The 23,259-nt window shown below is 52.7% G+C and overlaps 9 protein-coding genes across 9 annotated transcripts; 3 read left to right on the plus strand and 6 right to left on the minus strand.

Moving 5' to 3' along the window:
• Window positions 1-1,542: 1,542 nt before the first annotated feature.
• On the minus strand, window positions 1,543-2,676 carry AYO21_06827 (hypothetical protein; the record flags this gene model as incomplete). Its single annotated transcript, XM_022656786.1, has 1 exon — window positions 1,543-2,676. The coding sequence occupies one exon, from the start codon at window positions 2,674-2,676 to the stop codon at window positions 1,543-1,545; it is 1,134 nt and encodes a 377-aa protein (XP_022510901.1).
• Window positions 2,677-3,242: 566 nt separating this feature from the next.
• On the plus strand, window positions 3,243-3,854 carry AYO21_06828 (hypothetical protein; the record flags this gene model as incomplete). The annotated part of the gene is made up of 1 exon (XM_022656787.1): window positions 3,243-3,854. One exon carries the CDS (start codon window positions 3,243-3,245, stop codon window positions 3,852-3,854), a length of 612 nt encoding a protein of 203 aa, XP_022510902.1.
• A 1,334-nt stretch (window positions 3,855-5,188) lies between these two features.
• Window positions 5,189-6,715, minus strand: AYO21_06829 (hypothetical protein; the record flags this gene model as incomplete). Its single annotated transcript, XM_022656788.1, has 1 exon — window positions 5,189-6,715. The coding sequence occupies one exon, from the start codon at window positions 6,713-6,715 to the stop codon at window positions 5,189-5,191; it is 1,527 nt and encodes a 508-aa protein (XP_022510903.1).
• A 2,176-nt stretch (window positions 6,716-8,891) lies between these two features.
• On the plus strand, window positions 8,892-9,803 carry AYO21_06830 (hypothetical protein; the record flags this gene model as incomplete). Its single annotated transcript, XM_022656789.1, has 1 exon — window positions 8,892-9,803. The coding sequence occupies one exon, from the start codon at window positions 8,892-8,894 to the stop codon at window positions 9,801-9,803; it is 912 nt and encodes a 303-aa protein (XP_022510904.1).
• A 684-nt stretch (window positions 9,804-10,487) lies between these two features.
• AYO21_06831 (hypothetical protein) lies at window positions 10,488-11,012 on the minus strand (the record flags this gene model as incomplete). Its single annotated transcript, XM_022656790.1, has 2 exons — window positions 10,488-10,656; window positions 10,771-11,012. The coding sequence occupies 2 exons, from the start codon at window positions 11,010-11,012 to the stop codon at window positions 10,488-10,490; spliced, it is 411 nt and encodes a 136-aa protein (XP_022510905.1).
• Window positions 11,013-12,082: 1,070 nt separating this feature from the next.
• On the minus strand, window positions 12,083-12,911 carry AYO21_06832 (hypothetical protein; the record flags this gene model as incomplete). Its single annotated transcript, XM_022656791.1, has 2 exons — window positions 12,083-12,253; window positions 12,312-12,911. 2 exons carry the CDS (start codon window positions 12,909-12,911, stop codon window positions 12,083-12,085), a joined length of 771 nt encoding a protein of 256 aa, XP_022510906.1.
• Window positions 12,912-13,766: 855 nt separating this feature from the next.
• AYO21_06833 (hypothetical protein) lies at window positions 13,767-14,258 on the minus strand (the record flags this gene model as incomplete). The annotated part of the gene is made up of 1 exon (XM_022656792.1): window positions 13,767-14,258. One exon carries the CDS (start codon window positions 14,256-14,258, stop codon window positions 13,767-13,769), a length of 492 nt encoding a protein of 163 aa, XP_022510907.1.
• A 1,323-nt stretch (window positions 14,259-15,581) lies between these two features.
• AYO21_06834 (hypothetical protein) lies at window positions 15,582-18,590 on the plus strand (the record flags this gene model as incomplete). The annotated part of the gene is made up of 1 exon (XM_022656793.1): window positions 15,582-18,590. One exon carries the CDS (start codon window positions 15,582-15,584, stop codon window positions 18,588-18,590), a length of 3,009 nt encoding a protein of 1,002 aa, XP_022510908.1.
• A 709-nt stretch (window positions 18,591-19,299) lies between these two features.
• Window positions 19,300-22,071, minus strand: AYO21_06835 (hypothetical protein; the record flags this gene model as incomplete). Its single annotated transcript, XM_022656794.1, has 5 exons — window positions 19,300-19,859; window positions 20,015-21,397; window positions 21,509-21,786; window positions 21,837-21,865; window positions 21,916-22,071. The coding sequence occupies 5 exons, from the start codon at window positions 22,069-22,071 to the stop codon at window positions 19,300-19,302; spliced, it is 2,406 nt and encodes an 801-aa protein (XP_022510909.1).
• Between the last annotated feature and the right edge of the window lie 1,188 nt (window positions 22,072-23,259).

Genomic DNA, 23,259 nt, shown 5'->3' on the forward strand with positions numbered 1-23,259 from the left:
GCTTGGACAATGGCCATTATCGACGACCACAACTTTGTGTGAAGGGGACTTGGTATATTCGGTGATTAGGTCCTTACTTCATCGACGGGCTCGGCAGATGTAAGAACCCCCTAACCTCGTCACTCAATGTACTTCGTCTAGCTACGCGACGTTGAGGTCTGACGTCTGAAACAGCTCTTATGGCAGTCACATTACCCTGCCTTATTTCTTACCGAGAAAACACCAAGAATCTACCAAGAGCGCACTTGTCCTTGTAGATAGGGGGTTTTTCTCTTTGCCATTTTCCATTTTCCATTTTCGATCTATCATTGCCATTGCCATGGCGCGGGGAATGTCTTGGGTATGCAGCGTGTAGTAAGTGGTATGTAGTATGGGCATTTAGCTCACCAGGCTGATCATTTTTTGGCGCACACTCTCTCATCGCCTCGTCCCTTTTCACCGGTATTTCGTTCCATGCTGTCTCTGCGGGTGTCTTTTCCATGTCTTTTTCAAGTATGTCATGTCATGTCATGATCATTGATCAACCACTTATCTCTTCACACCCTACCTCTTCCTATACTGCCTGTTTACCTACTTGCCTAGGTAGGGATGGCGGGTTTTTTTTTTTCCTTTTTAATTCCATCCTCTCTCCCATTCAGTCCCACCGATGCCATCATAGTTCCTGGTATTGGCTTGGCACCTAATTAAAGAACTGTCCGATCTATTTGATCCACGATCACTTTTGTCCTTGATTTCCCCATCTGGCAAAAAGGCGGGGGAAAAGTCTTGGGACCGGCAAGGGTCGCAGGCTGGCAGGCTGGCAGGGGATCTGGCTCGCTGGGGAGGTGTTTATTCACGTTCTACTCGCATCTGGTCCTGGACTCGGGACTCTTTCTTTGACCACCATGCCACCATTAACACGATATGTGAAAGATGAAGGACGAAGGCGAAGTTGCATCCCACCGAGGCATCAGGTATCTAGTAATGGCCAAGAATGGACCCCTGGTTCTCGGACTCGGACTCGGATTCGCATATCCGCTTGGGTACAAAATGCCATCTGCATGTTTACCCTCCACCGTTATCTATACCCATGTTGATGCTCTTCAGGCCTCCCATCGTAAGTATATCGTGCAGAACCGACAGGAGCTAGAAACGACTACATTCGCCTCGACGGTCCAGCGTGAGTCCTCTCCAGAAACCGGGTATAGCCTTACGCTGGATCCCTCACGTTTGCGTATCCCTTCTCCCTCCCCCTCTCTAACTTTCCCGGTCGTAATGCTAAGGAATTCGGCTCCCCGGAGGCAAAAGATAGCCCTGCGCCCGTTGCTGACCCTCTGACCCTCTGACCCGGCTAAATGCCCGAATCCTCCTTTCCATCTTTGGAGCGGGGTAGGCCATCTCCTCGAGTAGAGGCTGACACGAGCAACTATACACCCTGCGTGCGGAACGCGTGTCAGAACTCTGCAAGACTGATGCGGTACGTCTCCACCTCATCCGCTTTCAGAGCATCCTTGATTGTGTTGGCGGTGGTCGACTCGCGGCCGATACGATGGGGTACAAGCTTCATAGGACCGCAAAAGCGCTCACGTAGCTGACACTGCTATCCCTGACTGTCTCGGCGTCGCTGCTTCGTTCGTACCGCATGAACCTGAACCGTCTGCGGTCCCCCGGTTCACCACCCTTCTCCCGCTCCAGCCGCTCCACCTCCTCAAGGCCAGCCATGAATACACCGATGGGATGCCGCCCACAGACGGTGTTGCCGGTTTCCTTGAGCACACGGAGGAATTCTGAATGTTCTCCCGTGGCGACGGCGCACATGCAAGCTCGGTCAGCGTGTGCGATGCTCTCAAATATCCGTGGTCCGTCCTTGGGAACCGAATTCCTCGAGCCTAGATTATGACCAAGTCCCAGTGTGGGCATCTTGTGTACATCTTCATTGACCGATTTTTTTCCCGTGGTCGACTCTCCTCGCACGCCATTGGGAAGTGTGAGCGGCGACAAAGCCGGGCTGGGTGCGTCGGGGAGGTAGTACGTATAGCCAAACCGACTCCCCCAGTGACAGAAATCCGACGAGATGACAAAGGCATTGCTTTCATCTGCGATGTATGGAGCCAACATTTTTCCCAGCGCAGCCTCCGTTGCAGGGTTCGTCCCTCCGACCATGATGGGGACGAGAGGGGGGTATGAGGACTCGGGCTTGCCGGGGTATAGCTTTTGGAGGAGACGGTGGATGTACGGCAGCTGCATCTCGGCGCTGTGTTCGGCCTCATCCACGGCCTGAGACATGGTGGTGAATTTGACCGTGCGACCTTGGACGACCGTAGAGAGAGCGGACAGTTCTTGGATAGTCTGATGATCGAGAGGGAGAGGCGTGCTGGAGAGAGGGGTCTCGTAGGCGTCCACGACGGGCAACGCGGCCGTGCTCAAGTGGTGGTGATGGGACGGGTGGAGGATGAAGATGCGTTTGGCCTTGGACAGGTCGAGGCATTTGTACGCCCATGCCGCACAGGGACCAGAGTATGCGTACCCTGCGTGAGGAGATATCACCACTCGGGCTCCGGGCACTGGCAAGCTGTCGACGCCAGGAAGTACGCCTGTCTCGGGCACTTGTGAGAGCCACTGGTCGAGTTGGGCTGCCAGTTGTCGGCCATTGCCAGAGTACCACGACCCGGCATGAGAGGCTTCTCTCACGGCCATCTTGGCAGGAGGAAACTAGAGAACTATGAGGCGAGGAGTAAGATGTCAAAACACCTTCACAAGTTATTGGAGAGTTGTGGTTGGCGAGTGGTCGATGATCTCCCACCTGGGATGAAGCCCAAGTTGTCCCAAGCGGGGTCACCAAGGCCATCCTCACCTCGTGGCTCAGACGTGTGCGGGGATCCTTTAGCGCCTCTGTTCTGTGGTCATGGTTCCATTCTGTACCCTCGTCATCAAACGCCCTTCGCGCTCTGAATTGTTCAATTGCCTCATCATAATATTCTGCCAGTGTCCATTTCCTAGACAGTGTATCAATTCTGTTGTATCTCTACTCTGTACCTCGTGCAGAGAGCTATTCCATCCGCGCAAACCAGTCCTTGTCTCGATTGGACGCCTGAAGCTCTTACCAGCCACCCCCATTTCTTCGCGCGCTTCCGACGCGTATAGTGGCTATTCGCTCGTCCCACGCGTCACTCCTCACAAAACGCTCGTCTCTCTACCCCAAGTACCTCGTTCCTACAACCACAATCTACTAGTTGTGCACAGCGATAGAAACCCCAGCAAGCATGAGCAAACGAAAGGCCTCCACCTTTGAGGAGGACATGTACAATTTGCAACCATACACCATGATTCCCTCCACGCCCTCGACGACGTCGTCCCCTCTGTCCTCCACCAGCACGATCTCATCCAACAGCGACGCGAACCCTTACGACTTCCTCAGAGTCAAGGCCGTGCCTTATCTCAACAGCCGGACGCGCAAGAGGTATCGCGACGGTCGGCCAGACGAGGAGACCATCCACGAGAACACCCTGAAGAAACTGTACGAGGCCCAACGACTGCATCTCGACGAGGCGATGCCCATGTCGGACGTGATTCCGTTTGGTGAAGACGGCCTGCCCGTGGACGAAGCCGACGCCGAGATGACCGACGAGGTCCCTGAGGCGGAGATACCGCACGCCGCGCAATCGAACCAGACTACGATCGACGCCTTTTTCGGTGGTGGGCGAGGAGGCGTTGCACAATCTCGGGCAAGCACAGTAGAACTGCGGCCGAGCCCTTTCGCCTCGCTTTTGAGCGCTTCCAGCAGACCGCGACAGCAGATCCAGAGGACCTGCTCTGACTACTGGAACAATCTGACTCTGCAGTCTGTCAGTGACTCCGCCACTACCGCCCGATAACAATTCGACCTTGGTTTCATGACCAAAAAAAACCGAAGACCGCTTCGCTGCGTGAGCAGCACGCAGCTATGCCATGGAAAATGAGACACGGTAAAATCTACGGACAAAGATCTACGGAACATAAGGAGAGAGAGCTCTTCGTGGAATGTCTGTGCCGACCAGTAGTCTGAGGATGAAACCGCTGATGCGGTCCTGGAAAGATAAGGGGCAAAACGGAATCACCGCCAGGTTTGAAGCAAGCTCGGCATCCATGCCAACACCACCCGCCTTCCGCTTTGCATACAGATTCCAGCGTAGGAGTTGGTCTATTGTGGGCATCAAAAGTTTGGCCAAAAAAAAAGGCGTGAGCGTGGATGCATTTCGAAGGTCAATGTACCGCAGGACTGGGCTGCTTTGGTACATCAATAGATCGTCTACTGAAGCCAACAAGTCTCACTTGACTTCATCTGCTTGCCTCTGACCAACTACTATTGCGGGAGATAATGCCGCAATTGACAGACATTCGTTCCCGTGGACGACTGCCCATGTGACTACACAATCGATTCGTTCTTGATTGATTTGTTTCGATATGACTATCACCATGCACGAAGAGAAAGTGAGCGGCCACTGAAGCAGATAGATGGATAACTCATAGGTACATAAGATCCATGTCAAACGCTGTGATATGATATTGACTTTGGATGTCCACTTACAATGACGCCACCGAGCGTGCCTTTACCATAAAGAAAATCAATCCCATTGTCACGTCGTTTCCCTTCCCATTACCCATGCAACAGAGAATTCAAGCCTGATGTTGGGTGCGCAAAAGGGACGAGTACCCCTGATGCAATGCAGCAAGCCATGTATCATATGTCCTTTGTGCGCCCATGCCTGAGTCCGTGTTCTCCAATGTAAGCCCGAATTTTGTTGAGAATTTATGCATCGTATCATCATGAGTGCTGGTGGATGTTTGTGCTGCGGCCAAAATGTGTACGTCCACGTCCATGTTGTGGTTGTAAATCCTGCCCCGGTCGTCATTTTCGTGAATTGATGATGGGCCACCCCTGGTAAGATCAGCCCATCCATCGACTTTGTCGCCCCGCCTTCGTCGATGGCGGGTTTGCAGGTGCAAAGCTAGTGCTTTGTCCACTAAATCTCCTCCGTACCAATATGCTTGCTAACTTTATCTCCTTTCCTGTGTTCCGCTGTGTAATGCCTCAACAGTCGATAGACCAGTCTCCCGAGTCTCCCGAAATCTGCCCTTGCAGAGCGGACGGCCGAGCAGTCAATGTTCAAGATCCCGAGTTGACTCTAGACCTATTTCTTCGCCTGGATAACCTTGTCACTTTGGATCTTCAAGGAGATATCTCGTCAGATGGTTCTCCATTGACCACTCGAAAAGGTGCGCTTCGAGCCGGCTCATCCTCTGCGCGTCTGCTGGCGCGATACCGTTCCGTCCGTTCATCAAACATGCTGTTAAGCCGATGCTGATATGTCCGGTCCATTGTGTCCAGCGCCAGCTTGACCTTGTCATACGTTTCTCTTGCCTTCTCCCTTGCTAATTTGGTCTTCTCGCATCTCCTGATCAATGGGGTGAGATCCGCAAGTTCCCCGCGAAGTTGAGCCTCAAGCAGTGCAGAATTGGCGGCAATATCCTCGTGGTTCGCACGATTGCAGTCGGATGAAGCCACGCGACTTTGATTTCGCAATTCATCACTTTGGCGTATTCGCTCTTCTCGTAACTGGAGGACGGCACTCCTGGTCTCGGGACTCAGTGCCTCAGGGAGCGCCAAAAAGGATCGGGCTGATCGGTAGTTGGCATAATACATCGAGCCTCCAACTCGCCGCATTCTTGAACGCTCTGGCTTTGCACTAACATTGAGCTCAATCTTGGCGTCTCCTTTCAATGATTCTGGTGCTTTAAACTCGACACCCTCATCCCACGACTTGTCAGTGACTGGTGGAACAACATTGTTCAACATGCGTCTCGCATCGATGGTTCTACGACACTTCATACAAGCTTTGCTCTTGGAGTATGTCACTGAATTAACCCAGGCGGATAGACAGGTCGCATGAATGGGCGTATTACAACAGGTAATGACGGCCATGAAATGATCCTTCTCAAACTCGAGCTGGCAGGCTGGACATTCCTTCTTGTGGGATTCCAGCGCTTCGATATCCTCTGTAGTGGCGCGAGTGAGGATCAACATGATAGGCGGTTTCTGCGAGTCGGTGGCCGAGCTTGGTGGTCCCTGCCCGGACGATACAGACGTAGTTGCGACTGGCCGTGGGGGAAAGGCAGCAGACTGAGGCCAGTCCACTGGATAGCCGAAGCTGTTGGCCGTTAAACTCGTTGACGATTCCACCGAATGACCAGGTGGTTCTCGCAAGCGCTCGTCCGACTCTCTGTGGTGATGGAAAATAGACTCTTCCAGTGGTCGAACAAGAGCGAATTCTAAATCCGGCGAAAGAGCAGGTTGGTACACAAAACTTGACATGTTGACGGGTCGTTGATGCTGGCCTGTAGGGGCAAGGTTCTGATAGGCGAAAGGAGGGTCGACACCACGTAAGTCTTGAGCAAAGCCAGAGCCTGAAGCAAGGTACTCGAGCGCAGCATCTTCCTCCATAAAAACGCCGGGTTGCATCAAACGTGGGGTCTCTTGGAGGGAAGTTGCGAGCAGGTCCCTTGAGGACGGAACCGACGTAGGCACAGAATTGCGGGGTGGAATTGGTGAATATTCGGCCATGTGTCTGCGAGCGCTTCTCTGGAATTCGATCCTGCGACGCTTGTACTTATAGTCCTCAGGAGAGGGAACTTCTCTGTCAGAGCGTGCTTGAGGTCCGGATGGGTTGTAGCCGTCCCGATGGGGCGGAGACGACATCTGGGGGTGGAAGGACTCCATGCACGGTTGTCAAACGTTGGCTATCGTGGTTAGGTAGCTGTGTCTATGCAGGCAGGTGAGAATTTTTCGGACAAGCCTCAGCAAGTCGGAGAAGTGTAGAAACTAGTCTCTGTCGCTAAGATGGATTGCCGCTGCTTCAAGTTTGGTTGACCACGGATTACGCAGCGAGTATCGGTAGGGGCCGAAGGCTGCTATAGCGATCACCGCAGATCCGGTGAACAGACGGCGTGAAGTACGTCTTTAGGACTAGCTAAACGGCGGAACAGAAAACGTTGAAAGTGATGCTGGAAGGATATAATGGGTGAAAGAGGTGAAAGCAGTGAAAGTCGTAGGAGAAGTGTGGTGAAAGTAAGGTTGTAACGGAATCTGGATCGTCATGCGAGGGGGAGAGGACAGAATCCCCTCAAGTGTCCGGTCTTTGGACTGTAGCGAGGGACCCGAGACCCTTGACCTGCCGCACCTGGAAGTTGGACGTCGGGGATCGGGGAGGGCAGAATGAACCGAGTATTTGCTGAAATATCACCCGGAGACTTGTTGAGTGTGGAGAGAGAGAGAGTGGAGGAATCAGGTTGAAAGCCAGGTACGAGTAGGTTTCAGCTTTGGCCGAGGTGTCTTATCTTGGTCTCGTGGTCTGTGCTTTAGGAGCACCCAGTGACAAGCCGATATTCTAGGTAAGGAAATCGATGACGCTGGTCAATGTTGTAGGAGAAGGCGAGTGGCTCGGGGGTGATTGGTCGGTGTGTGTAGCATCGGGAGGCTGGATTTCGGAGGTGGAAGGGGTGAAGGATTGAGAGGAAGCTGATTATGGTGAAGTGGAGGAACAGGAGCAGGTCCTCAGGAGTCAATCCGTGGCGGCGGTGAGGGTGAGGGTGACAGTGACAGTGACAGTGACAGATACAGTGGGCAGTCCTTGCCGGAGTAGCAGTAGCAAGGGAGGCAGTAGCAGTAAAAGTAACAGCGGTGGCGCCGCAGCAGCAGCAGTTTCCTACTTCTCAATTCCTGCTTGTTTCGGACTGTCAGCTTCAATCCTGGCCACCACCACTGGGCACCTGACAGGTACGCCTCGAGTCTCAACCTTGTCACCCACCGTGTGTTGTTCTCAGCCGTCCTTCCGAGCAGGTCCAGCCCCTCAGGTGACGAGACGAGACGAGAGCCAGAGGGTCCTCTGAACGGAACTACGGCAACAACTTGACAAAGAAAAGGGAAATGATAGGAAATGGGTCAAGTAGAGAGCAAGAAGAAGCTGGCGGTTACGAGGAGAAGCCGAGTCGACTTCATTTATTCGCTTCTGTCCTTGTATTTCTGCAGCATGTAATTCGGCCCAACGTCAGGCGTATTCAAGGGCAAATCTGCGCTGGTTTGCCACGACAGCCTATTGCCTTGCGACCCTCATGCTTGTCGACGTGGGTGGCTCTGCGAACCACCAGGACAAATCTTTTGTGATTGAGCACCATCCCCTTAGACAAGATGTACCCAATGTTACCAGCCCAGCCTGCCTGATACCATTACTGGCCATAGTCTGAAGGTGAGCGGGAAACAAAAGTCGATCATTTTCGGACAAACAGACTTGTGAGACTGGAACTTGAGGTCGCCTCGCTGACAGCCGCATTTCTGCCTTGGTTAGAGAGGCGCCGCGCTGTGCAAGGACTCCGAAGGGTACAACCGTGGAGCATCATGTGAAACTCTATGGTGTAAAGTGGAGGAAGTGGAGGGGGTTGAGGATCGGCTATGGTGACACTTGGGTATCTTGACACGAGTCCAGGAAAGAAAGGAAAGTCATGATCAAATCGATAAAGGCAAACAGAGTCAACTGAGATACTGCATGTTATTACCGGTTAAGTCAACGTTGGCATGACTATGACTATGAGCATGACCACCTTCTCAGCCGTTGTTGCTGTGTCTGCCCAAAAATAGCCCGTCATTTGATTTGGAGGTGCGCATCTCCTCCCCTGCCCTCCTTGCCTCCCAATTGCTAGAGACATGGCGTATCAACAATCTTTCTGTTCTTCCCATTGTCTGTGCACCAGTCTCAACATTTTACTGCAACAACATGGTCACATTTCGCCTATCTTGACGGTGGCCTCGCTAACACCATGAGGTCGCTATCACATATCAACGCCTTCTCCGCAACGATTTCCTTGGGTCGATTCATAGAATGGGCTGGCTCGCCGCTGGGTGCTGGACTCTTATAGCAGGATACGCTCTCTACCGAATTCTTGTTAGACAAGAGGTTGTGAAATTACCTGCACAATCCCACCTTGCATCAGACTTGGTCCCTCTGGCCACAGAGATAGAAGAACCCCAGCCAGCATCGGATATTCTTGACGAAGAAAAGTCGAATCCTGCACGAACCCCTCGCATTTCGCCTCCTCACTTGGAAGTCTCTCAGCCAGGAGACAGCGAACCACCTGGGAAGATGGCGGACGAAATGATACCCAAGACCGAGAGGATGCCTCCTCCACCATCTCTACCCAAACCCGCTCGACCAACAAGCTCACCTCGTCTGAACCCTCCGAATGTCAACACGATACCTACGCCACCTCGACCTGGCAATGGTTTTATTCGACCTCCTCCCTCCGCGGCGGCCTCGTTGCGTGTCCCTCCACTCAAGCCTCTTCCGAATGCCTCACTCGCCCCAACTTCCTCCATCATGCCACCTGGCAAGCAGGTTTCACGCAAAGTGATCTTGGAACCGGGGCACTCTCCCTTGGACTGGGCGGCGCTAACAGCGAATCCCGACAGCCACCTGCGAGGAAAAGATGCGCCAGGTGAAAACCTGATGAGGGTCACGTCAGCACAACTAAAGCGGCAGAATGGAAGAAAAGGAAGAGATGCCTGGACGGTGTACCAAGGCAAAGTGTACAATATCACGCCATATATCCCGTTCCATCCTGGTGGCGCAGGGGAGATCATGAGGGGCGCGGGAAAGGATTCTGTCAAGCTGTTCATGGAGGTACATCCTTGGGTGAATTGGGACGCTATGCTAAGTGAGTGTCTTGTTGGAATACTTGTCAGCGAAGGCGAGGAAACGAGTGCCAATGCTGGAGGTCTGGATGACATGGATTGATGACATCTATCTCGACCAGCCGAGACATCAGGACCGAATCAGCCTGGTCTTGTAAGGACAGAGTGGAGGATTATAACAAGGGTTTTCATGGCACAGTCCACGACATAGACTGGTCCTGTGGAGGAGTCCCTGCTCACACAAGACCTCTAGATTACGACTACTCCGGCAGAGTCAACGGAGCCTCACCTGATAGATACAGCATGTTTTATGATACCCCCGACCGCGATGGAATTTATCGAGGCAATGAGTGATGTTGAGTTTTTTTTCTAAAATTTATCTATGTTCTTGATCCATCGACGTGGACTCATTTCCTTCTCTGAAACGGCTTTTTCGTCGCTGGTGCCAGTTTTCATGAATGTGGTTATAGGGAGAGGCCAAGTCCACGCACTCTGCTAGTGACCACTCGAGCTTTCTAGAAGAGCGACGGGTATCTGTAAGGCCTTATTGAGGAGGCCTTCTGACAGTTCTCAGTTGAGCACGAGAACCCACGGACAATGGTGGGAAGGTTGTGTAGACAATCCCGCAACACCGGAGACTCATATCTTTGAGGCGATCAATGAGCCTCATTTCTGGGGAGTGCTCTTTTGGAAGTTGGAGAGACACGTGTCCGCCTCAAAGACAGAGGACAGTTGCATCTTTCGTACTCCGCCTTTCCTGTCCGCCCTGTTCTTTTCCCGGGTTGGATCACAACTCGTCCTTCTTGACGCCTTTGATACCCATCAGTTCGGTCTCAAAGACCAGCACGCTACCACCCGGAATGGGTCCGACACTCCTCTCGCCATATCCCATCTCGGGTGGGATGGTCAGCTTCCTCTTCTCCCCGATGCACATGTCGAGTAGGCCCTCGTCCCATCTACAAGATAAGTCCAGATACAGTCAGTCAGTCAGTCAGTCAATCACTCAGCCAGTTCACGAGCTTCACCACCCCCCTCTTTTGCCACAAATAAGAGAGCCTGGCACAACTCACCCCTTGATGACCCTCCCCGCGCCCAGCTCAAAGCTCAACGGCGACCCTCGCGAGTACGACGAGTCGAACTCCTTGCCCGTGCTCTGCAACGTGCCCCGGTAGTGCACGTCGATCTTGTCCCCCTTGTGCGTCTTTCTCGTGCATTCAATGTCCGGCGTCTGGTACTCGATCTCGAGACCGCTGGAGGAGACGAGGTGGGCCAGGGCAAACGCCGCAGCGAGGAGGGAGGAGAGGAGTCTCATTTTTGGTTTGTGTCGAGGCTGTTGGGATGTGGGAAAAGTGGTAGTAGAGGGAGGGGTCTTGTGTGTTTTCTTTGTTTGGTTGAGTGTGGTGCGTTTGATGGTCCTGCAAGGTACAAAGCAAGACAAGGTGTTCAGTCGATTGGGAGTTGGAATGGACCGGTTCTACTTAGAGGTTGGTCTGTGGCGGGGCTGCAGGGCTGCAGGGCTGCGGAGAACACAACAGTTTCAACATCTCCCATTCCTTACAGCCTCCTATCCTTCTTCGTTGTCCAAGGTTATGCCACGACTGTGGAACATACCAATCAGCAGGAACAGGTCTGTTACATTGATCCAATCTCACTCGGCTAGCGACGAACAACAATGCACTCAAACATTCATTGTCGTCCTGGCTTTCCTGGCTTTGTCAAGATGGACATCTCTCTTGCTGTGGTCCTTGTGGAGAAATCTCCGCCCGTCGTTTAGCACGCTCAAGTTCCCTACCAAGTCTGGCTGAAATACATCTCTGAAAGAACACGACTTGAAGGCTCGTGACTCGACAAGGGATCTAACACTCAGGAGTCAACCCGTAGCAAAGCCTTCTCGAGGAAGAAGAAGACGCCGGGTCGCATCGCAGAGTTGAATGACTACGAGTACACCGTGTACACCTGCACCTCTCTACCTTTGCCATTCTTTTCTTTCCATCGTGTTTTCTATAGCGTGGCCCATAAAGTCACTGTGTCTTGCAGGACTCTGCAAGATCTCAGAAAGACGATGACTTGTTGCGCATGAATGGTGCCAGTGGCATCGTTTACCTAATGTGTAATTATCGCTTCACTCCTGATGGGGTGCCTGATACACCCATCGTGGGAGTGATGGGCCTGAGGCCTTGAGCTGGCCCTTGTCTTTGTGTTTCGAGACACCCGTCTGCCTGCACTGACTTGTGAGTGAGTCTCCTTTGCTCGTTTCTCTGCGTTTCTCGTCAGGACAGGTCCAGGTTATATACATCGTACACTCAATCATCAAGCTTGACTTACTCACTGCCCTTCTCTTTTCTATTGTCTCCCTCATCCAACTTTGGGTGGATCATAGCCTCAAAGATCTTGTTGGAGGGACATGATTACTACCAGCCTGGCATCTACTTGTTCATGGTTCATGCCACGGCGGGTGTTTAACTTCGCCAACGCGGCTTCGAAGTGAACTATCGCACAGTGTCGTTCCTTGACATGAAGTTTCCTGGCACCTTCTGTGTCATCAAAGCTCACCTGAGCGTACCAGGCACTATTGTGTGCATTGGAAGCCGCCGTGTTCATCTCCACTCACAGTCGGTCCGTTTCCATTGCCAATGTTGCTGTTGTTGACGCCCGTCGGTGCCGCAATGCTGCTTGATCGAGAAGCAGGGATTTTGCGACTGACTCCTCCCTTCTGCACAACAGCAACAGCGACAGCGACAGCGCCAGTGGCATGCTGTCTTTTCCATGCCCGAGACGCGGTCGCTGCTCGAACTGCAATGCTTTGAGCCCGTCTTTCAGCCAGGAGCGTCTGCACTCGAACGTAACGTTTTACCTCCTCTGCCTTCTTGCGAGCAATCTTCTCCGCCTCGGCCTGCGCGATTCTCTCTACTCGGGCCTTTTCCGAAGCCGTCTTCAGGCGCGCCTCTTTGACTCTCTCGTTCTCAGCCCGTCGGTCTTTGTCCACACTCGAAGGCGCCTCTGGGTGACTCTGAGCATCTACCTCGTCGAGCGGCCCGAAGAACTTCACACCACTCATGTCAATGGACGGCGTGAAACCCTGCGTGAGAACTTTGCTGTGTTTTCCTACCGTTGCCTTGGCTCTGGCAAATGCCTCGGCCTTTGCATGCGTGAAGGGTTTGGCGGAGTGAGGGAAGAGACTCTGGGTCTGGTTTGCAAAGTCCTTGTTCATCTTGACAATGGCTGGGAGGGTGACTTACTTACTTGGCAGGACTCGGGAACAAAGAAGGAAGAAACAAGGGAAAGACGAAGAAGTGAGTTGTGGTGAGGCTGGGGAATGATGGAATCTTTGGAGGGACGAGAAGATGAGGAAATAGATTTAAGGATGAGGATGAGACGAGGAGAGCTGCTTACACTCACGAATAACCACAGGCAGTGTAATTCACAGATATCATCGTCACTGTAATAATTTTCGGGGCGACAGGATTACGGTGTGACGCGGCAAGGCAGGGTAGGCAAGGCAAGGCAAGGCAGTGGTGAAGACAATGTATCTCCATTTTGACAGTTTCTAACTACTACCTGTTCATTCACTTCACTTCACTTCCTTCTCATAGAACAGGCGATCACATTTCCTTCACCTAACAGCGTTCCTAATGACCATCCATCTACTGTAAATTACCCACACGATCCTTCCCATCGCTAACATCCTCCTCCATATCCATCCTCTTGTTCACTGACGACAGTGAATGTCTTGTTGGTTGGGCTATAGCTTGTTTTTGATTTGTTCCATGGGCTGGCGTGTCTCTCTGCTGGCTGTTGTTCAAGATGTGGGTTGTTGTTGGGGAACGGGTGTTTGGTTGTTGAGGTTGAGGTTTGCTTGAGGGCGGTGAGACTCGGAAGAGTGGAAGAGATGTCTTGGTGATTGTGGTGTGTGTCGGCTGTGTTGAGTTTCTGGGTTGCTTCCATGGTGGTGTCATGGAGTCTCTCTGGAGGGTGGCGGGAGACACCATTGGTGATGACTGTTGCTGTTGCTGTTGCTGTTGCTGTTGCGGCTGGTTCTTGTCACTTCCTTCAATGCTCACTGTTCCTAGTTGAACAGCGCGTCGACCTCTTCTTGTCTCTGCTTCTCTGCTCTGCCTCTCTCAATCAGCTCCAGCAGCTTCTTTGAGGCGGAGTTGTTGATTGCCCTTGGAGCAATCAGAGTCCTGGGCACCGCCATGATTTTGGTGACGGTTCTTGGCTTGTGGCCACGAGCAGACGGGACGGTATAGATGTCCTTGTGGGGACGCATGCCTGGAGAAGGCTTGACAAGGTCGTAGAGTATCTCGTTGTTGCCGAGAGCGTTGAGTTTGGCGGCCCCGATGGCGACAAGTGGGCTTCTTTTCTGAGGCTTGTGAAAAAGGGACGCTTTTTCACGTCGACGCAGCGGCGTGGGCTTGACGACTTTGGTTGGCTTTGGGGATGCCACTTGCTTTGAGGTGGCGGCTTGGTTGGACTTGTGTTGGGGGGTGTCCAGCTCCAACTTCTGGTTCTTGTTGGACGATTGAGAGGTGCTGGGAGTCGAAGTTGTGGCGGCCATGGTGACTATTGGTGATGCAGGTGTTGTATCTCGGAGGTGCTCTTGGTATATGTGAGGTTGACTGCTCGGGACAGAGCAGTAGACGTCGAAGCTGTTGTGTTGCTTTTGTTGTAGCTGGTGTTGAGTCTGGATGTTGATCGAGCTGTCGAGTCCAGTGTGCAGAGTGTATGCAGATAGTACAGAAGGGACACAGGCCGAGGGAGAAAGGACGGGGTATTTGTAATTTTCCCATAGAACAACCAGAGAGAAATCACTCAAGGTGTCTCACCGTCAAGTTCGGTTCTGCAGAGAACAATATCTGGTTCCAATTCATCACAATAGGTCTGGCCAATACCATTGTTCAGTCCTGTTCGGAGGCTGAATGAGCCCTGCCATTAGCCCCAAGGGGCAGCAGAATGGAAACTCTATTCAAGCATTCAGCCGGTTCACTGTCACCTCACCTATTCACTCTTCACTATTCAAATTAAATGCAGTGGCTGGGAACAATACAATGAGAAAGCAACCTCACTTGAATCGGTCCAGTGACCTAGTGATGGGCTAGGCGACGTTGGTCGTCTGGCTCCGAAGGAATTGAGTTCAAAGGTTGTCAATTAGCCAATGGCCATACCAGGATTGAATGGACCAACGAAGACTCCCGAGTCTGATGTGTTCTCACAGGGTCCTTTGCAACACGTGCTCGAGAAGTGGATCGAAAAGCAGTGCTTCGTCGCAGTTCTCGGGAAAGAAGCTAAATTTTATTCAGGCGCCTGAACCAAATGCTCTTTTTGTGGTTGAACCAAACTCCAGGACACAGGCAACAATATTCAGGGTGGGTACACTCATGCTATTCTCTGATTCGCCAGGAACGTCGATGTGAGCCTCGTAGCTCCCAATGCATCCATGGTTGATGAGAAACATTTTCCCATCAGTCGTCCACAGAACGAAAAATGTGCCGCTTATGGAGAGCAGAGCTGCATGTGGTCACGCCTCGTGTGAATCGACTGCAGTTGTTCTGGTGGGGCTGCTCTACTGCGCACGGACACAACTACCCAACTTCAGGAGGTTGATCCGGTTTCGAAGAGCATCTTAAGGGGCGATTTCAGCAGGACGTACGGCCCAACAGTTTTCGTAGCTCTTTCTGGTAGGATTTGACGGCACTGAAGGTTGAGGACTTGAGAACCTGAGGACTAAGGAACTGACATGAAGTTCCAACAAGGTCTCACTGCAATGACGATCACATGATCTCGCGATTGCCAAGATTTTCGCGCTTCTGGTTTCGACGCGTCTTCTTCTGTCTTCACAATTCAGCGCAGAATCGATGTCAATCGGCGACCTGCATGCGAGATGCAGCTTCTCGTAGGGCTCAATGCCTCTCAGAGAGCTGCAGTGACCTCGCCAGCGTCAGTCCTCCAAGTCCTGGCTCCCCCCGGGTCCGGCAAAACAAAGACGTTGACGTGTCGTGTCGCGTATCTCATTGCCCACTACGGCCATAACCCTCAAAATGTCATCTGTTGCACGTTCACCATCAAAGCCGCACGAGAAATGCGGGAACGGCTGAGAGATCTTGTCGGGTGCGAACTCGAGTCGAAGCTGGTTCTCGGGACTATCCACTCCATCTGTCGACGTTACCTAGTCGCATACGGCCATCTGATTGGAATACCCAAGGGCTTTGGGATTGCCGACAGTTCGGACAGCAATAGCATAATCAAGCGCATCGTCAAACGTCTCAAGCTGTCCATAGAAACCAAAAATGCAAGAGGCAGAATTTCTAGTCATAAGGCCAAAGGGAAAACATTGCAAGACCTGCCCAAGAAACCACCCAAGGAACTCAAGGAACAAGAGTTCATAACCATCTTCCACGAGTATGAAGCAGCATTAGCAACATCCAAAATGCTGGACTATGACGACCTGCTCTTACGATGTGTTGATCTTCTGCGAGCATATCCGGCCTGCGTGTCCAACATCGAAGCGTTGTTGATTGACGAGTTTCAAGACACCAACATTGTACAGTTCGAATTGATGAAATTGCTGGCGTCGGCAAACAGAAAGATAACCATTGTTGGTGACCCGGACCAGAGCATTTATGGATTTCGGTCTGCAGAGATTGAGAACCTACGACGAATGAAAGTCTTTTACCCGGAGACAGTGGTCATCAATCTTGAAGAAAATTATCGTTCTGCTTCGGCCGTCCTGAAACTTGCCCAGGATGTCATTGAACAAGACAGCGACCGTCCGCAGAAGAAAATGAAAGCGACTCACTGTCATGGAAGTCAGCCAGTGCTTCGGCGTCTACCCAATCCAAACGAGGAGGCCTTGTGGATCGCTAGCGAGATCAAGAGGACCATGACCATGACTGGTGGTCTGCTTTTGCACTCTGACATTGCCATCCTCCTCCGATCAGCGTATCTCTCGTTGCTTATCGAACGAGCGCTGGCAAACACTGGCATTCCCTACCGCATGGTTGGTGGCCAACGCTTCTTTGATCGCGTGGAAATTCGAATCATTATCGACTACCTCCGCACAATCAGCCATCCTGAAAACAATCAGGCTTTCACTGCCATTATAAACACGCCGGCACGCAAGATTGGAGATACCTCAGTTGCTGAGATGATCAAGCTCGGGGAAGAACATAAGCTCTCACTCTGGGCTGTAGTGCAGAAGGTTCTCACAGGAGATTTAACGCCCGAGAAGAGGCTTTCGAAGCCTGCAGAGCAGGAGCTGGGCCGCCTGGTGAACCTCATTAGAACCGGCCGACAAAAGCTGAATACCGTCCATCCTGCCGCTACCGTTCCCTCGAAGCTGATTGATTTTGTCGTTGAATCTTTGGATTTTGAGAACTATTTGAAGAAGAAATACAAGGACGACCACGAGGACCGACTTGAGAACGTCAAAGAACTCATCACGCATGCCTCTGAAGTTCTGCTACAGAGTGCCACTGAAGAACCTCTAGCGACTGTTGAAGGGGTGGAACAGCAGGTCTCTAATGGGGGCCAGGAAGTTCTTGCTCAATTTCTGGCAAATATTGTGCTCTCAACCGATGTTGAGAATACCGAGGAGGGAAAGGACAAGCCTCGTGTCACCATTTCAACTATTCACTCAGCAAAAGGCCTGGAGTGGCCCGTCGTATTCATCCCAGCTGTCTACGACGGTTCCATTCCTCATTCTCGAGCCGAGAACACCGATGAGGAACGACGACTGCTGTATGTCGCCATGACACGAGCTCAGGCTCTTCTCACCATGACTTTTCCGGTGATGCAATCCCGGGATCAAGGCGAATCTGTTCTCTCCCAATTTCTCCCTCTCAAAGTCCAACGTCATCTCTCTCAAGTCGGTCCACTGTTCCATGATCGAGTGATTGAGGACATTGCAAGCATTCTTCGACGGCCTATGCCATCTCAGGAAGACTTAGCAAAGAATTTGGAGGGCATAAAGGGCGAAGAAAGTCCAGCCGATGACATTTGGCCTTCCGATGGGAGCCGCCGACCCACGCCGATGCTTCCTGGCGCCACGGATGGCACTACAGAGTTTGGGAGGCCATTGGCAGAGGTCCTTGCTGCCCAAAAGCAACAATCTCGGGGTTACGCGAGTCATGCCCGACCAAACGCTATCTCTGGTTCGGCTGGCTCAGGATTGGTAACCACTATGACCAATGTCGATGCGCTCTCTACATCAAACATGTCTCTTGGCTTCACCACTGCTAGCTATCAGCTGAAAACTAGCGTCTCGAGCCTCAGGAGGACTTCGTCTGATGTTGTCCCACCTGCGAAGAAGCCAAAACTTTCCAAGTCCCTTTCAGGGCAGGGCACTATCGGAAGCTTCTTCTCGAAGCCTGCTTCCCAAGCATCTCAGCAGCCGGGATTTTCGACGGTGGGCTCGCACGTTGGGCCCGTACATCAAAGTAGGTCCATGGAAGGTGGAGGCACGTCTTCTCATCAAGGCTGTGAGGGCCGCGATCTTACCAAGCGCGGCATCCCTGAGGAGTTGTCTTCGCACAGACTAAATTTCCGTAACGGCATGGTTCAAGGACGTCCTACACCTCTGAAGGAAGCACGCGCAGAATCCAAGAATCGGTATGCCGGCCTTTACAGCTCATCACCTCCTCAGTCCCCCGTACAAAAGCGGGAATCGCGTGTTCCAGATGATGCTGCTCGTGAGAATCAAAATTGGAAGGATGCAGTGGCCCCAAAGACATTAACGAATTACTCCCTCGCCAAGCCGGCCAGTACTTTGCACAAGACCACCATGTCTTCGATCGGCGGTGGAGGTTCAGCAAGCTTTTCTTCAGGAGCCGTTAGGAAGACACTTGGGGTTAGACGTACCATGAACGGGTGGGAGAATAGGAAGAATCGGTGATTGAACCTGCGGTCGACGGCTGAATAGGTGCCGCCCTCTTGTTTGTCTGTTATTGGTTCTCACATGACCTTGAATGATACCACGATGTTATGATGGAGTGGACCAATTGGTTTGAGAAGTCGTGGGCCCCATGTCGGTCTACGGTGTCCAGAGATGCGCATAGAGGATAGACAGCAAGGGCAAGATTCGAGTTGAACTGTAATATTAGACAACGATAGTTGTTGTATATGTAATGGATATGGGAAGACACTACATCAAAGGACTGATTGAACGCTTATGGTTCTTTGTTGCTTTCTACAAGTATTTTCGTTCCCCTGTCAGACATGTTGATATCCTGTGGGTAGCCAAAAAGGAGAACGCGAATGCATGGCCTGACTAATAGGAGACAGTGATTCATTCGGGTAGATACAGTATGTAGATATGTAGATATGTAGGAAGAGGCATAGATAGATATATGTTGACTGTGAGAAAAGAGGTAGGAGAGAGCAGAAAAAGGCCTGTTTCCGAGATACACAGGGGAAATAGATGAATACTATGCAATCTTCTCCCCTCACTTCATCTTTTCAACGTTGTCCACGCATCGGTCGGTCTATCCATCTCGAATCATTGACAAAGTCCCATCTTTGAACAGCTCACTGTCTGTCTCTTTACCCACTCACTCCACTGCCTTGTCCCAAATCTCGCCGATCGCAAAACACCGTCCGCTCTTTTACAGAGCAAACACGCCGATCAGTGCGACCGCGATGGCCGAGAGCATGGCAAGGCCGTTCAGTGTCGTGCGGCCCGCTGCACCGGTGTACTGCGCCACCCAGGGGCTGGTGCTCGCGGGGGCGACTGGCGTGACCGGCGTGGCAGAGTTGCTGGCCGCGGCGACCCACGCTGATGGGGACGCGGACACGGGCGCAGACGAAGACTGCACGGGCGCGACGGTCAAGGTGGTCGCGAGGGTCACGCTCGGGCTCACCCACGCGCTGCCTGTGTCCGTCGAGACAGGCGACACGGGTTTGCCGCTGCCGCTGTCGCTGCCGCTGCCACTACCCCAGCCCCAGGATCCGCTCGGTCCTGGAGCTGGAGCGGTCGAGGTCGGCACGACGGCCGGCGAGGTGTTTCCAGCTGGAGCTGCGCACGGCACGGTCGCGACGATCGGCTTGCTGAATGGCCAGCCGGCAGACGGCGTGAAGGTCACGGTCGTCATGCACGCCGTGGGCACGGGGGTCTCGGTGCAGCCGCAGTGCGTGGTCGTGATGGTGGTGGTCTTGGTGGTATAGCCTGTAGAGCACGGTTCCGTCCATGTTTCTGCGACAAGGCACGAAAGAGAGTCAGTTTTCTATCGAAGTCTGTGGGATCTTGGGCGACATCAAAGAAATAAGGGAGCGGTGCTTTTAGAGAGAGAGAGAGAGAGAGACTAGAGACTAGAGACTTACTGGTAATTGTCACGGTCACGATCGAGTCCGAGTCACTCCAGTCGCCCCAGGTCGTTGCTGACGTTGTCGTCGCCGGATCGAAAGGCTTGCTGCTCGATGTGGTCCAGTCTTGCCACTGGAATGTGGACGAGCTCGATGAAGCGGGCGTGCTGAAGCTCACGGGGCTGGAGCTCGGGCCGGACCAGTCTGCCCAGGTCGTAGTAGTGGCGGTGGAAGGCTCGGACGTCGTCGCTGGCCCTCCGCCGTAATGGGTGCTACTACTGCTACTACTGCTGGTGGTGCTGCTGCTGGGGAAGAAAGGTCCTCCCGTAACGGATTGCGACGTGGTGCTTGTCTCTGGAAGGCTGGTGGAGCTGCTGGGGGTTGTGGTGGGCACATACGGCGAGGTGGTCGTTACGGTTGAGCTGGTCGTGTCGATGACAGGCCCACCGGTTGTGGGTGCCGATGTGCTGCTGGACTGGGTGGTCGTCAACGTCGAGCTGGTGGTGTCAATGACAGGGCCACCGGTTGACGGTGCCGATGTGCTGCTTGACTGGGTGGTCGTCAACGTCGAGCTGGTGGTGTCAATGACAGGGCCACCGGTTGACGGTGCCGATGTGCTGCTTGACTGGGTGGACACGGGGCTCGTTGAAGTGACCGGCGTGGTTGTGGTTGTGGTGGTGGTAGTCGAGGTCGTGGTCGATGATGATGACGGTGTCGATGACGGTGCCGATGTCGTGGTGACCAGTGTAGTTGTGGTTGTCGTCGTAGTTGAAGTTGTCGAGGTCGAAGTCGAGGTTGTGGTCGAAGTTGAAGTTGTCGTGGTGACGGGTCGGGATTGATAAATCTTGACAGAGTTGACATCCCAATATGCCTCCCTGAACTGCGCAGGGTTGCTGCCAACAAAGACGGAGCACTGACTCACGCCCGTTCTGGCTGCACAACCACCGCTGGACCAGGTCGCGTCGGCCCAGTCGCCGCAGAAGGTGGTGTCAAAGATGATCCTGTGATCCTCAAAGTTGGCATCGATATCGCAGCCTGGGCCGTTGAAGATGGAGGCCGGCAATCCCCAACCAGAAGGGTCAGGACTTCCAGACGCGATGTCCGAAGGGATGGAGTTTCGGGGGAAGAACCAGATCTTGATGGCGTCCGATTTCCACTCCATCGCATAGACACCACCTCGGTTGGAGTTGAAGCCCGGTCCGTAGCTGTTGGAGTGGGTGTCGAAAGCACCACAACCTTGGGCATTGGCGCCCGTGTTGACGTCGTACTGACAGTTGACACCGTTCGAAGTACCGGTCATTTCCAAGGGACTTTGAGAAATAACGCAGGTGCCAGCAACGTGGGCCGCGGTGAGCACGGTGTTTTGGTTGTTGGCGCCTTCGATAATGTCGACTTCTCCGTCTGAGGTAGAACCACGTTAGTATCCCCATCCTTGAAAAACGACGAGGCCGTTCGTCCATCCTGGAACTCCCACGGGACGAGCGCCCAGACGAAGCAATGGACAAGACTCACTATAGGGCCATGTGCCAGAACCGAGAGTCCAGAATGCTGGCCAGACACCGCAGCCCGAGCCATCTGTCGTGGTAGGCATGTGTTTGATGTCGGCGATAAAGAGACCATGTGTCCACGACTTGACGCTTTCAATCCTGACACTCGGCCGTCCGACACCGTTGATACCCGAGTACGCCACGTTGCCATTGTATGGGTTCTGGCTGTCAACTTTCATTTGTACCGACCCGCCATTCGAAGAGATCAAGTTGTTTGCCCGGGCAGTACCCTCATCAACATAACTGTCCAGAGTCAATCTTCGACATCGCAACATGATCCTCGGGGAACGTACGTGACGAAGCCATGGGTCGGATCGGCGTCCTGAGCACTCGTCAGCAATAAGACTCTATAGCGGATGGCATCCCGCGAACCGCAAAAAAGTTGAACCCATCGAAGAAATTTGAGCCCGAATATTCCGTGTCCAGTGCATAGTAGGTTGAAGTATCAGCAAAAGCAGACGAAGAAAGCAACAACAAAGCAGAAACGAGTGTGGTGCTCGACCTCAGAAGGAGTGATGAGGACGGCATAGTGGTAAACGAGTGACACGCGAACGTGAGATAAGGAATGGACTGGCGACACAAAGCACACGCAACAAAGGAGAAGGGAGACAAGGACAAGTAGGCACAATAGGTTTTCTATAGATGCTCCGAACCAGGCGACGCCATGGCTAGCATCTAGATTTGGGGGCCATCCAAGGTTCCACCCACAACGCTTGTAATGCGCAATTGCCACAAGGCGCTTCGGATGTGGCACGTTGGCTGTAAATTGACTCACCGAATTGGTTAGCGAGATCAAGGTCTCAAGGAGATGTAACGCCTCTCAGGCAAGCCACTCGATCCGGCATATTGAACATGCAAGGATCCTTACAAGGAGGATTCAGGCTCCCGCGAACAGGTCGGACGACGGCACATTCAGTCTGTCTGGTGCTTAGGAAGCGTCTGCTTCATCTGAAATCAAAGGCTGTGGAGGCCTCAAAAGCCGTTGATCGATTTTGGATGGGTATTGTGGGAACAGCTCCGCATCCAATTTAGAAACCGATCTCGAGTCCAGTCGTCAGTGTGGGAGCAAGCGAGGCTTTCTACCGACGTGATGGAATTTGTGTGGGAATGGGTCGGAGAAAAGGTAAAAAGGAATAGTCCAAGCAAGCGTCGAAAAGGAGGCAAAGGAGGCACAGATAGCCTCGTGATGGTGGAGCTTAGTTATTGCTTGGCGCCAGCTAGGCCAATCAAGATGACATATCAACTCCACTTGGACGTCCATAACGTCCCGAAACGGAAGCAAACAACTCAAAAGTTCCCCTGAACCATGCAATTTCTTCGTCACTATCCCTTGTCTGAGGTGTCTATTATTATTTGTTGTCGTTGCTTCTTCTCTATTCGTGAACTGTGGCTGAGCTGTGTCGAAATCGTTCGGGCCACGATCGCCAGCCAGCCACGTGTCGCTACTGAAGTCGGGGCGGATCGGGCTGCTGGTAGGGTGATCACCCGCACCGAATCTGTTTTCCACCACCGCATTTTGCATGTTTTTGGCGAGTCAACAGGCGACAGCGCGTGTAAACATTGGGCGTTTGAACTTTCGAATGAGTGATTGCCCACATTTAAACGGGAAATGAAATTGCCATGCCCAATTTGATCCTGACAAAGTCGACCTTAACGCCAAAAACATAACAGGGCACTTGGTGAACGCGTCCTTGAGCAACACATTGAGTCCCACGA

Source organism: Fonsecaea monophora (assembly GCF_001642475.1).
Source record: "Fonsecaea monophora strain CBS 269.37 chromosome Unknown Scaff49, whole genome shotgun sequence".
Taxonomy (NCBI): Eukaryota; Fungi; Ascomycota; class Eurotiomycetes; order Chaetothyriales; family Herpotrichiellaceae; genus Fonsecaea; species Fonsecaea monophora.